At 38.1% G+C, this 14,414-nt stretch overlaps 2 protein-coding genes and 1 long non-coding RNA gene across 3 annotated transcripts in view; 1 reads left to right on the top strand and 2 right to left on the bottom strand.

Annotated features, from left to right (window-relative positions):
* Positions 1-12,496, bottom strand: part of prkar2aa (protein kinase, cAMP-dependent, regulatory, type II, alpha A) — a 39,040-nt gene extending 26,544 nt beyond the window's left edge. The window contains exon 1 of the mRNA NM_001077370.2: positions 11,850-12,496. Within this exon, the coding sequence (NP_001070838.2) occupies positions 11,850-12,102 (253 nt within the window). The 5' untranslated portion in view covers positions 12,103-12,496. The remainder of the gene's footprint in view (positions 1-11,849) is intronic.
* The window catches only part of slc26a6.2 (solute carrier family 26 member 6, tandem duplicate 2), a 406,025-nt gene that overhangs the window by 330,724 nt on the left and 60,887 nt on the right, over positions 1-14,414 (bottom strand). The gene's annotated exons all lie outside the window — the stretch shown is intronic.
* LOC141375638 (uncharacterized) lies at positions 3,749-13,262 on the top strand. The gene is made up of 2 exons (XR_015497978.1): positions 3,749-7,924; positions 9,688-13,262. It is a non-coding gene; the product is annotated as an uncharacterized LOC141375638 (long non-coding RNA).

Genomic DNA, 14,414 nt, shown 5'->3' with positions numbered 1-14,414 from the left:
CACCCCCTGTTATTTCAAAGAAAAGAACAACAGTAAGCACATGGAGTATAAATGCCTTGCCTGTTTGAGAAGGTGTATGCACAGTCTGCAGAATCATAGTACAGGGCCATGCAAAAATAAGAACCCAGGCTTTACAGTAATGTATGTTCACATGTGTAGTTTGGTTGTTTTGGTTTGCTTGGTCTACACAAAAATAAAAAGGAACAATAAGACTCTTATAACAATGGAAACTTTAAGCTTGCATAATGTCTTGTTTTTTGTTTCTTTTAGAGGCCATAGCTTGGTGTTAGAGCTTAGGGGGTCTGTGATCGTGATGCAGATCTTGTCCGCAAGGCATGGTTATGTAAAAACTGCAAATATGCCATGAAGAAGAAGCATACACTTTCAGGTGTAGCAGTAAAACAGAGTCATGGAAAGCCATGCAAACAGCTGTCATTACAGCAGAATGATTATTTTAGAATGATCCCTTTATAGTGCAATTAAATCATTTACATCAATAAGCACAAAATCTCGATATCAACAATAATAATAATATCAATATCGCAATAAAACTCTTGAAACTGGACTTCAAATTACAAGAAATTCTATGCTAAGCTGTTTTGACAATCTTTAGTACACTGTAGAAGCACTAAATAAAATAAATAAATAAATATTCTGTGGCTTGTACGTGAACTATGGCTCTATGTAGTGAATGCTGCTCCATTTGATAGCACATGCTAGAGATTTACAACCGATCACAGAACTGGCTTTACCTGCAAAATGTTCATAACAATAGCCTTTGATTATTTTGCAGTCATAGTACCAGCACTCATGTTTTGAGCAGTCTTGGTCTGCTTGTTTGGTGTGCACTAGTTCACACAGCATAACAGAGACAGTACACAAGCTATTTTAGTGTGGCAAACTTGCCAAATGTGAGATTCCCCTTAAGCTTTTTACTCAAAAAAGGCAGAAATAGCATGAAAACCTGAATTCTATGACCGGGTGCTGATAAACTAACTTTTTATAAGCTCTCATGATTATGTTGTAATACGGTACTTCTGAAATCAATGTCCAGGGTGGGAAGAACAAACAGGGTGAGGGTAGTTAGTCACCCTCTTGCTGAAAGAGAGATATACAAGGAGGAAGTGCTAAAGTCCAGACTGTTATCAGAAACCTCAAACATGATGAATAAGAGATACAGACACACCCAGACATACAAAACATACAAACAATAGACAGACAAGAAAACAACTACTGAAGCGTTCTTTAGTGACAAACAGCCAGAAGCTGGTATGTGTGCATTCCTAATAAATGAAAGGTTCTGCAGCAAAGACAAAAAAGTGCATTACAATATGCTATGGAAAATAAGTTGTGTGACTAAAAGCAAATGTTTTAGATGTTTAACAATGCAGACATCTCAGGGTTCTGTTCGGTTTTTGGGTCACTGTTTCAGTTCGATATACTATATGATATGTTCAGCAAAAAAACATTTTCAATATAAAAAGGCGCATCGTAATGTTTAATTACCTGTTCAGGTGAGGCACTTATCGGATTTCCTGAAGTTATCTTCGAGCTTTTAGGTTTTATAATAAAATAACAAAGAAGGAAATTTAGTTTAAACAAAAATAGTGACATACAGCGCAAGCTTCTGGGCCCAAGTGTAGCACGCGTTAATTTCATTCTTATGTGAAAGCGTCCCAAACTTTAACGCTTACTGTTCAGTAACAAGACAATGATTTCAAATTCATTAAATCTGCAAACATTTTGATTTTAAAACAAACAAGATTTTTTTTAATTTTGAACATTTACTGATTAGTAAAGTGCCATTTAGGCAATTTTTGAAGTTCTTAAAAATGTAACATTTAATAATTATTATACGGTTTCAAGCAGTTCAAATTATTCAATATTTACCTACAATATTTATAAGCAGTTCTGTGTTGTTTTATTACCGAACGGTTAAAAATAAACACATACGTTTATATGGAAGTTTTATTAATTAATATTTAATTAAGTTATAAGTTATTCCTTAGTTTTTACATAAAAAGCAAATTAACTTAGGTAGGCTACTTTATTTGTTGGTGGTACAGGAGGAACATTTTCGCCAGTGAATAATGTTCTCATCATTTAAAAAAACAGATAAATTAACTTGCGAAAATGTTGCAATAAGAATGCAAGCTCTTAATCATTCTTCATAATCTTATTTGTACATGCAATAAACCTATATTGTGCTGACAAGAACAAGCCCTAAAACAAAATCCAGAGAGAGAAGAGTTTTTAATATGCTATTAATAATAGTTATTAATATTAATGATCATAAACACGAACTGCGTTGTATGATAAACGCCTTCACAATGTCATGTCTACAATCTTTATAACAGATAAATCCATGTTATCGCCATCTCCCCAGCCAGGTTTTCATCTGTTTTTTTCTTCTCGCTACAAACAATAATATATGGCTATAGCAGACCCGGCGCCAGAATGTCATAACTGATGAGGCATCTTAATGCCATATTAGGGGCACTTGGTGACTCGGTCCCTATTGTTAATGTAATTTATTTATTCACTTATTTATTACTTTGCATTACTGCCTAAGTTACTGACTTAAGGCAGAAATATACTTTTTTATAGTAACAATAGTATGCAGTTTCGCTATTAGGTTTCATCAATGAAAGTTATGCAACGTTACCATTTATTAATGCAGACAGATCATGGCTTCAGCGCCAGACCAGTGGTTTAAATTATATTTTACTCCTTATTTCTAAAAAATTTGGATATTGCAGGATTTTTAAAGATTATCATTAAGCCTACATGCAGCGCATATGAGAGATTGATGAGGCAAATCCCATTTACTCATGCACTATACCCTTTTCATTTATGACAAAGTGCATAATGGGATGTTTCTTATTGCAACTGTTAGCGATGTCAAAATGAAAGCAAACATTATAAAAGGGTTTTGCGTTTTATCAATTGTATAGTTTAGTTTAAATACTAATGAATATAATAAATTATTATATTAATTATAGTGTAGACTACTGTGCAGTATCCAACAAAACATTTTATTAGGTTACTCTAATAGACCTAATCCCTAACTGAAAAACGAATGTAAAAATGACATGCAGTTTCGTCTCTGCTAAAATGTATTCAACAACAAATTTCTTTTGATTTTTTTTTTCCTTTAGGAATCAAGTTTGTGTTTAAAGAATTAGTTAACTAAAATGTGAAATGAATGTCCAGTTCTTTCCCTTAGTGGGCCTCCGCTTGCACGTTTTAAAGGCTACTGGCGCACCCTGACCTGATGCGGGAACCAGATCTCTGCACTATTGCTTTAATTTCACAATTTTCATCATTTCATTGCATTTTTATATCGTAAAATATCTAAATTTATGTTCTGTAAGTAGTAGGAATGATGGGAGTGTTAATAATTAAAGACTGAAAGAACTTTCACTTTTGATTGAACTTCTGTCACGGATTATTTTAGTATGATTGACAACCAACCCCCCACCCGCCGGGAAAAAAAACACCCACCACCACCGCAACACCAGCTGTTGTTGGTGACTTACCACCGCGGTAGTAAAAAATTGCCATTGTCACAGCCCTACATTCAGCCCTAAATGTGACTATTGCAGATACACAAATTACGATACAGATGCTAAAACAATATTGTGCAGGCCTACTTGCCAGTAATTTAATAAGTAGCTTTTGTTTAGATTTGGAAAAAAATATTCTATGAACCTATAGTGCGTATTTCTTTCTCAACTCTTTTAAGTTCTTTTTAAAGTTAAATCTGTGAAATGTGTATGATTTTAAACAAAGCAATTATTTATTTACTTAAAATAAATGTATACTTTATTTATACTGTGTAAAGCCTGATTTATACTTCTGCGTCAGATGACCGGCGTAACCCACGGCGCAGGCAACGCGCGTGGCTGTGCATTTATACTTCTGCGCGCTGTCTCTGTCGGTCTGCATTAACACTTCCAAAACGCTAGTTGGCAGTGAGGTGTAAATATTCCTCTGTGTCGAGTTTCTTCGCTACTTTTTTGCATTTCCTGAACACTTCCGGGATGTACAAGTGGCTCAAACTCGCTCATTTTGAGGCAGGAACCGGCGGACGTGCAACAACTTTAACTATGAGGTAAACACAATACAAAACTTTCCATCCGGAGCTCCTTCACGGGACTCCACACTTGTAAACAATCGCTCGTGCGGCGTCGTGCCATTCGCGCGGCTCTCGTTCCCGCCCAGACTCGTCAGCGCTACCAAGCCGACCAATCACAGAGCTTACGCTACGCGTCGTTGCGACGTGTAGTTACATTTTTTGAGAGGTGCACGTCAGTGATGGCGATGGCCACGGCGAAGGACTATGCGTCAGCGCCGTAGCATACGCCGGTGTTTGACGCAGAAGTATAAATCAGCCTTAAGTGTGTGTGTGTGTCTAACTGCAAAAACCTGACTTCAGTTCAGCAAAGTCAGGAAGACATTCTCAGATGAACCGCATCATGGTTATGACTACACGCTAACTGCCTGAAAAAATTCACTTCCTTTTTACATTTAGTTCTGTTTGATCCTCTCATTTAAAAAGCTTCACACTTTCAGATGTTGTATTAATATATATATTACATCTTCTATCATATCAAAACACATTGGCAACAGGAAACCCAGCAGTGAGTAGGAGAACAAACAGTTTCTTTGACAGTGTGCATTTGCAGGTGGCCGTGTTGTGGGAGTATAGAGACTCCTTAAAGAGTCCTTAAAACAGCAGACTGCTCTGTTCCACTCTGATTATCACGATTAAAACAAAGAGCACACTCTCTTCCAATAAGAGGACCTAAAACACGCAAGCTCTACATTTATACTTTAATTCATTTCTCTTCACTTCACAATAGAGCTTTTCTATTAGAAACAAATTTGTACTCAGTTATTCAAGGGTGCTGTTCCAGACCGAGGCCAAAGAGAAATGTTCTGTTTTTCAATAACGTGTGTGCATTTAGGTTTGGAGTTTAGCAGAGATGCAGTGTGGTTAAAGGCAATGGTGGCATTCTAATTCAGTGACGTTGTTTTGGTCGGCGTGTTATGAAAAACTGCAAACTGAAACCTCTAAGAGTACTTTTAACTTCCTCCACCTAAAACCTGTTGTAATAAAGGAACAAGTATTCAAATCTGGAGCAGTCGAATCTATTGAAACATCCTGCAGAATACACTGGCAGCTGTGCAGTGATGTGCAGATGTTTTCTTGACAGAATGACGCAAAGCAAGAAAGATCAGGGTGGGATGGTGCTTTCCTCTGCCTAAACCATGCCCCAACATGCTTTGGATTCCTCCGCTCACTCGAGCTCCACTGTGGAACAACATGTGCCTCACTCTTCTGTATGTGCTTCAGTCAAACGCTGCTATCATGGTTGGGTATGCTGACAACTACGAAATACAAATCAATTTATGAATCTTGGCACCGCTCTTTGACCCAGATGTTCTTTGGCCGATGATGACGTACTAAAAGCAACTGTGAAAATAATCTACCCAGGTGTTTTCAAACAACAGCTTTTTCAACAACAGCAAACTAAAGCTAGGTTCACACTGTTAGTCCAGATCCAATTATATGTATAGCTCACCGGTTGGTCCAACAAACATGTCAAAGTGGGGAAATCCATACTGTAACCTTGCCTTCGTATATTTGGTTTATTAAAGTCTGGATAGCGAGAACTCTGAGAAATGTTTCTAAATGCATTATAAATGTATCACTGTTGAGTTAAACTGTTATTCAATAATTCTGATTGATTTTTGGGCAAAGCTAAAACAGTGATTCAATGAAGCCAAAAAGTGGCATCGCCCCTAACAGTACAATAACTACAAACGTAACAAATTGCAAACATTTTGGTCGCATATGTACCCGAAATGTTATCTATGTGACCTAAAATTATATTTGGGAGCATTTGTGTGAGCGCAGAAAATTAGAGTCGTGCAACCGGTTTTTACTGCAAAATGTTCATTGCATGTGCATGTTTAGGAGACATTCACAGAGAATGCATCTTTGCACTAAAAAACACCAAATGCAGTGCTCAGGAATTGTTTAAAACAGTTGACAGGTCAACTTGCTGCAGTAAACAAATACCGCACTGCTTCCCCTGTCTTCAAACTCTTTTTATTGGCCCCCTGCTCTAGAACCTAATGCGAATGGATTGGTTAATATCATCTGTCAATCACTCAGTTCAGATGAAAGAGAGCTACAGTCGGGAAAATTCGATTCAGTTTTAGAAACCACCTGAAGTTACAAAAAAAAGAAACATCTAATAAGTGATCATGTGGTGAATATTAATCCACCATTTACACTTTTTGAAAAGTGTTGCAGTGGGTTAAAGTGTGCTATGAAAATGACTAAAGCCATTCCCTGTAAAGCCAGTGGGACGGAGTTTTCAAGTAGCAGTGTTTGCCACATTTACACATTTTAAACACAAGATGTTTTAACGTTATTTAATCCTTCAATTAATCGTCAAAATGCTTACAGTTGTGCAACTAAGATTAAACTAAAATTGCAGCTCATAAAAAGACATATGAAAAGTCATAAATTGCAGCTCATAAAAAGACATATGAAAAGTCATATGTAGGCCCACACGGAATCTGCGCAGTCAGAATCCCTCAGATTTTCCACAGATTTCAGCAGATTTTTAGCCCATCATTTATTCTGTTTATTTACTTGAGTAAATGTTTGTAAATCTATATTTATTCAGTTTTTAAATTAATTACAGTAATATTATTGACTAATGTTGAAAATGTATAAAAATGTTCATCTGATTTATGTACAGTGCAGTTTGTACAGTAATATTTTCTGTTTTTAGTAGATATATTATAGGAGAGTTTAATATTATTTGTTATTATTATTATTTGTTATTAAAATTATTATTTGTTTACCAAATAAAGTGAATCTAATTGGATTTGCAATTTAAACATTAAATAAAAGTTTAAAAAGATATTATTTTTTATTTCACATATATAGTTTTAGTTATGATACTCCCAAAATATTTTTTTCTGCAGATTTTTAGCAAATTTTTTGGCAGAAATAGCAAAAATTGTCAGCAGATTCCCTAGTCATATGCCAATATCATCTGTGCCACATCAGTCACTACCTGTGAGAACAGCAAAGTTATTATCGTTAACTAAGTTCATGTTATTTGCATCAGGTAGCGCGTGCAAGGCCAGTAGGTGGATACAGATTTTTGTTTGTTTGTTAGTTTTTGTTAAATATATTATCTAAAACTCGTAACGGTGGTCATAATTTTTTGGTGTGAGTGCCTAAACTTTGACTGGTGCGCTCTGCTACTGCATATTAGAACCAGTGGTTCTCCCATTCAACTTTCAGTTACTGTTACTTTCCATTGCATGTCTACATTTTGGTAGATATAGAGCAGAATACAGTTTAAAAACATTGAGCGTTGCATTGTAAATGCAAGCTGTACCACTTTTTCTTTTTTCAAAATGCTCTGGAGCTTGTGCTCTCATGGTATCTGTTGGTGCTAAGCAACAATGAGACATGCTCGCCTTGAAGACAAGAAGGTTTCAAGTCGATGCTTTTGATTCAGAATTTTAAAAAAGGAAAAAATCAGCTGCATTGTAAAGCCTTATGAGGCAGAAGCAAAAATCTGGAAAGCGGACATGCACATCTTCACCAGTCTCAACATTCATAGAGGTGTGAAGAAGACTAGACTAACTGAAAGTTTACTATCATGTTTCAGTTGACTTGCACTTTAACACAACACAATTCTTGTTTCCATAATGTGCAAAATCGAATCTGGGCCTATGTGTGTTTCCTGAAGAAAAACAAAACTCACTGCTTTACTTTAGTATTATGGCCTTGCTGAAAAAACAAACAAGCTAATCACAATTGTTTCCAGAATTGTTGAATGCATAATTTGTTCTTTCAACCTTGGTAAGAACTGTTGTCATCACTTAGGTCAGTGGTTCCCAACCTGGGGTCCGCGCCCCCCTAAGGGGGGCGCCAGAGTTCACAGGGGGGGCGCGGGAGAGGATAAGTATTGAGGTAGAAAAAGGCATAAAAATGGTCCACTATTATAAAGGGCTTTGCAATTAATCGAAAATCCGATTTAGATTTCGGTTTCAAACGATTATAAAAAAGCATTAATCGAGATAAATGATTATTGCATCATATTTCGCCACAGTTGTACACGTGTTGCTCTTAAAAGCGCAAAAGAGCTTATGTGTGTGTGCAGCACGATCACGCAGTCAGAAGCATGCAGCCGGTCAGCATTCACTCTCATTCACACACTGAGACGAGCAGAGGAGCGCAGACATCTAAAGTCATTAACGTGAGCGCTTTAATGGTCAAATAGGTGTCAAAACGCGGTGTTTAGTGATTATTTACATTAACCCTCATTTGTGTAATAAACAAACGAGTTGAGGATCAAAAGACGTGAAAGAGAAACCATTAAAGAGATAGTGCGCTATAATCCTTCTGCCGCCTGTTTTTATTATTATTAAACAAACATAACGAGAAAACCTTTGCTGCTCTTGACTGAAGGATTGCTGTAGCTAAAGTGTTTTTCTTACAGTGAAGATGCTTAAAGCACAGTTTGTTTCATATTTTTATGCTATTGTATTTATTTCTCTTTCCATTGCAGGGTGGAAAATAACTGTATGTATACAGTTGAAGTCAGAATTATTAGCCCTCTTGAATATTAGCAAACCTTTTCCTGCCCAACTTCTGTTTCATGGAAAGAATATTTTATTAACTTATTTCTGAACATAATAGTTTTGATATCTCATTTCTAATTACTGATTTCTTTTTGTCTTTGCTATAATGACAGCACATAATATTTTACTAGATATTTTTCAAAATACAAGCATTCAGATTAAAGTGCAGTTCAAAGGCTTAATTAGAGTAATAAGGCAAGTCATTATAACGGTAGTTTATTCTGCAGACAATCAAAAATATATATTGCTTAAGTAGGCTAATAATATTGACCTTAAATTGGTTTCAAAATATTTAAACCTGTCTTTATTCTAGCTAAAATAAAACAAATAGATGAAAAAATATTATAGGAAATACTGTTAAAATTCCTTGCTCTGTTAAACATAATTTTTAACTGGCAATGGTTTTGAATAATCGTGATTACAATTATGACCAAAATAATCGTGATTATGATTTTTCCCAAAATCGAGCAGCCCAAAAAAAAAATAATAATAATCTAAACACATGCTTAAAATTCCAACATAATAGTGAAAATAATTAAAATAAATAACTTTAAATAATTATTTAAATTTTACTCACTCAGGCAATCTGCTTGTCAACATGTCGTAAAGGCAAAATTAAAACAAAAATGGCAGACAGACGTAAATGCTGTGATTCTTCAGAGGCGAATAAAAAGATTAGACAGTATGACAAAGCCTACCTAAATTTTGGTTTTATTGAAGGCCAAGAGAAGTTAAAACTGATTAATTAATATTTTCTATACATATTACTATATATTACACAAACACACACACACACACACACATATATATATATATATATATATATATATATATATATATATATATATATATATATATATATATATATATATACACACAGTACATATGTGTGTGCGTGCGTGCGTGCGTGCGTGTGTGTGTATTTATATGTTGGGGGGGCTCCAGTGTTTGTATATGCTTATGGGGGGGGGCCCCAAAGAAAAAGGTTGGGAACCACTGACTTAGGTGATGGAGAGCTAAATTTTCACTACCTAAAGCTTGAAATAAAAACAATGTCAGACTACTGCTATAAAAGTAGGGCTGCACAATACGTCATTTCACGCAATGTGCACATCTGCAATAGTAACATCGCAAAAATATGCAATGTTGAGCCTGAATTATAGTTGAGCAGGAGCTACAGAATTGTATTTAATTCCTTTATTTATATTGAATGTATATAATTTATGCAAAGTAATTGTTACTTAGAATGTTTGTCTTGTTTCTATCCCAAATGTCTACATCAAAGCAAAGCAAAAACAAGATTTTACTCACCTTTACGGCAGATAACGTTTTTTGTTTTAAGGAAAAACACTTAAATTTGACTTATTTCTACTGACGGTAAAAACAAAACAATATTTTACTTGCTCTAAGAATTGTTTGATATTAAGACTAGAAATGAAAAAACAAAATAAGAAAAGCATTTTTTGCATTGTGATTATTCAATTTCTGTACCTGATTACTGTTAGACTCCACAGAAAACCATCAAATGGTGCTAGTCAAAATAGCACCATGAAACTGTAGTCATAACACAATATTTATCGTAGAAATAATCGCAATTTCAGATTTTATCAATGTCGTGCAGCCCCATCCTATAAAATTAAATAATAAACGTATAATCTATGAACTGTTCTAATTGTTCTTGCTATTTTGTCTTTTTACGTAGATTTCCTTACATCACCACAGGCTTCCATCATCGCAATAAGCTTGTAAGCACATGGGCACTCATCAAAATTGCCCTCACATTCTCCTAATGAATGACTAAAAGATATAGACTCACTGTAGTGCGCATTAGTTCCTTATTCTGCTCAAATGCATGACATTTTTAAAATTCATGTCATATGAAACTGTTCTTCTAACTAGGTTAAAAGAGAGCTACAGTTCCAACCACACACGTTTGCAATGCTGTTTGTAAATTGTGCTAAAACAACCACAGAGCAGTCAGACCAAATTAACAAACAATACTTACATATATACAGAGATTTGGTCTAACAGCAAGGCTCTTGCACTATAAAAAAGCCACTTAGCTCAATTATCCACCATTTTCAAAATGACTAAAATTTTAAAATCAGACAACTCGACTATAAAGATGTCATTTAAACTTCTCTTAAAACATCAGGTGATGGTTGGTTCAACAAAATTGTCTGAATATTTGATTAGGTAGAGATTGCAATCTACTGTTGCTCGATTATAACCACTGTGCATGTAAAAGTATTTTCAGTTCCATGTTCAGACATGATCATTTAACACGCTGCTTTACTACGGTATACAGCAGCAATGCATATTCAAACGTGAGAAGGGAATGATGCACCAGCTCAAATACAAACCACTGAAAGCACACAATCTTGAGTGATCTCAAATCAGATTTAGCACACAGATAGGGCTGGACTTCCTTATTCCGTTCAATAGGTTATGAAAACAATTACAACCTTAAATATCAAAACAAACAATTTATAATCCACACAAAGACATTCAGGTATTGCACACCCTGCGGCTTGATGAAATATGATTAAGCGATTTGTTCATGTGAACTAATCCCCCTATCCATTTCAACACTGCTTCCTCACGTGGCCCAGATTTCCCCCAATCACTTATTTTTTTAAGAATGCTTTAATTCACAAATGCTGACTTCAGAAATGTCTGCCAGTGAATCTGCTCGGGAGGCGCAGCTGTTCGCTCTGCACTACATGAAAGGAAAGAGGGGCTTGCTTTGATGTGCACGAGCGCACCTCTCTCCATTATGAAAAATCCCTGTTAGCATTCTCAATGGCCAGCCCGCATCCATTCATACAAGCAATTCATACTGCACGAATGGGTTAGCATCGCACTCACGCCACAAGCCGTCTCTATTCAAAAGGAGATGCATAAATATTAATGCAAATCCATTACTAGAGCATTTTAATTTTGCATGCATTCTGGGGATGCCTAGTGCAGGCTACTTGTCACCCTGTCAATCAAGCGCATGGATGAGAGCGAGTGCCATGGAAACAGCCTAGATAGGACCGTTGCTCACGTTACCCATCATCACTAGGGAAATCTGACACCCTTGTTAGCCGTGCAAACACACTATCCACTAAAACAAACGCAGTCTCATGAGTTACAGGCAGCTCGTTTAATAAAGAGGCACTCACGCTCAAAATCTGAGTCATCGTCCTCGTCATCTTCGTCCCCGTTGGACTCTGTCTGCATCGGCTCGCCATCAAACATCACTCCCTTCCCCCCGGTTTTGGCGGCGGCCCCGGACCCGTCCTGGCTCCTGGTGTCCCGCAGGCGGGTGAAATACTGCACGGCAAACTCCACCAGGTCCGGCGGCCTCTGGCGCAGCACCTCCACGGTGTAGCCTTGAAGCAGCTCCGTCAGCCCGACTGGAATCTCAATACTCATGTTTAAACAGTAGTAGGGGTTGTGCAGAGATCTGACCCTGTTCTAAATGGCTCCTGAACTATGGTACAAAAATATAAATCAAGTCCTTCCCGTATCAGTGCATGCAGCGGGTTACAGCGCAAGAAGCTCACGAGGGACTTAGTTAATTTTCGTAGCAAAGGTCAGCTGAATCCAGCCCAACACATAAGATTCTTCGGGTTTTTCTTTCCCAAGGTGGGAATTAATCAGGCCGAGTAGTAGAAAATAAAGGCTGACAGCTCTGTTTCCTCCTGCTGCTGCTGCTGCTGAACAGATCTCTTGGCAGGGATTCTGTACTGTACTGTGCGTTGATCCAATGGCTTTAAATTAAAATCGCCCCTCTATTGTGTAGAATCTTACAAAATAAGCGATGAATAGGAGTCAAAAAGTGGAGTTAATGAGATTAGAAGCTGATTAAAGCCAGGCTGAGTGTTAGCGGTGCAGCTATCTGAGTTAGCAGACAAGGCCTTGCCTTTGCTCCAAGCGTGTTTAGTTTCTGTGTCAGGCGTTTGGCTGCTTGATAGTTTGATTAAGGATATGCGAGAGAGAATGAGCCAGTCGCGTGAGAATGAACTATTAAATATGCTTAAATTCAAAGAGCTGTGTATGTTTAATGACAGCTCCGCCTGTCGATATCACCAGCGTCCCTCTAGTCCGTTTTCCTCCAAAGATTCACGGTTTTGCTGGTCGTTGTAAACACGGCAGGTGGTTGTGGAGGTGTGTGGGTAACAGGCTCTACGCTGTGTCGTCGCCGGGGGTTCGTCAAGGAGCGAGGCCGCGCCGGGGTGAGTGTGCAGGCGGCCCCGCGCTGACAGGGACACCGGGCTGGAAGGAGGCAGAGCAGAGCAGGCCTTCTAGTCTTGGTAAATCGGACAAGTGTCAGCTGTCACCGGAAAGCACGAAACGGCGCCCACGGAGACGACGACACCGGCACTCGCGCGCCTCCAAGCATGAAACTGCTACGAAAACCCTCGGTAAACTCCAACCTCTGTGAAGCTGTGGATAATCGCCTCGCCTGTCGCTGTCAGAGCCGCGGTCCTGAATGCATATGTGTCTGGACGTCGAATAAAACAAATTTCGCCATGTATGAGCTGAAATTTTCTCGTTTTTTTTCCTGTGAGAACAGACCGCTGGATCCTCCTGAGTTGCACACTCTCTCCTTCTCCACCGCCGCTGAGCCTCGGGGGCGCGGTCACAGAGTTCGAGAGCGAGCCACAACGTCAAACCCTGATGGATGGCGAGATGAACCAATCGCAAAGCAGCATGAGACACTAGCCCCGCCTCTTTGAAGCGTGCTTGTGCGAGATTTAGGAAGTGGGTGAAGATGAGTTATTTTGCGAGGCTGTTATGGGGTTCAGGGCCAATTCTGACCTCAGCGAGAACTCAGCGATGAGCAAAACACGGAATCCCTCTCTCAGTCAGTAATGCAAGTGAGTGAAGTAAAAACAAAAGTAGCCTACAACAAATCTAAAAGGTGGAGCTGTCACGACAAGAGTTTAGCCTATTCTGTGCACGCGTATGCCGCCATAAAACGTCAAACATTAACTTTTATCATCGAATATGATGTACGACATGAGTCGTTTATTAGGTCAACTTTAAAAACCCAAAGGCTACCACTGACTGAGAATTCCTAGAAGGGCTCGGTGGTCTAGAAGGCTCCATCTTAAGGAGAACTGATGAAATGAATATCCGCCAGGAGAGCAGGAGTTCCCTGTCAGTAAATATAGAGCAGTCGATCTATTCTCGGGTCTCCATTCAGGTCGCAGGTAAAGCCGTTGCCATGGACACACAGAACCACCTTTAAATCCTCCAGTCATTTCCTCGAGGTCCCCCTCGCGCCCCCTGCCGGATAGTAACAGCTCACCGTGAAAGCCGGATTTCCTCTTTTCTCGAAGGGATTGTTCACTCAGCGTCATGTAATTACAAACCTGTGTTTTCTTCTTCTGTGGAACACAACATGAGACGTGTCATCCTTTAGTCAGCATTCACTTATTATTCGCTTATGTAAGGTGTCATCCATTTTAACGCTCGCAGTGCATTTACAATCTGGCCAATATTTACACTAAAAGATTCATTCTTTAGTCATAACCATAACCTTTTATTATTAGCAAACTTTTTAATTAGTGAATATTAAGAAAAATTAATTACTGGATATACCCCTTTAAAAGGGTGACAAGGTGACTCAGTGGTTAGCACTGTCACCTCACTGCTAGACATCCGGTATAGGTAATTGGCCGTGGTGTATGAGTGTGAATGTGAGTGTATGGAAGTTTACCAATACCGGGTTGCAGCTG

The sequence above is a fragment of the Danio rerio genome, chromosome 8 (genome assembly GCF_052040795.2).
Source record: "Danio rerio strain M-AB ecotype USA chromosome 8, GRCz13ab, whole genome shotgun sequence".
Lineage (NCBI taxonomy): Eukaryota > Metazoa > Chordata > Actinopteri > Cypriniformes > Danionidae > Danio > Danio rerio.
Note: the sequence above shows the minus strand (reverse complement) of the source record. Positions and strands in the feature narration are given on the sequence as shown.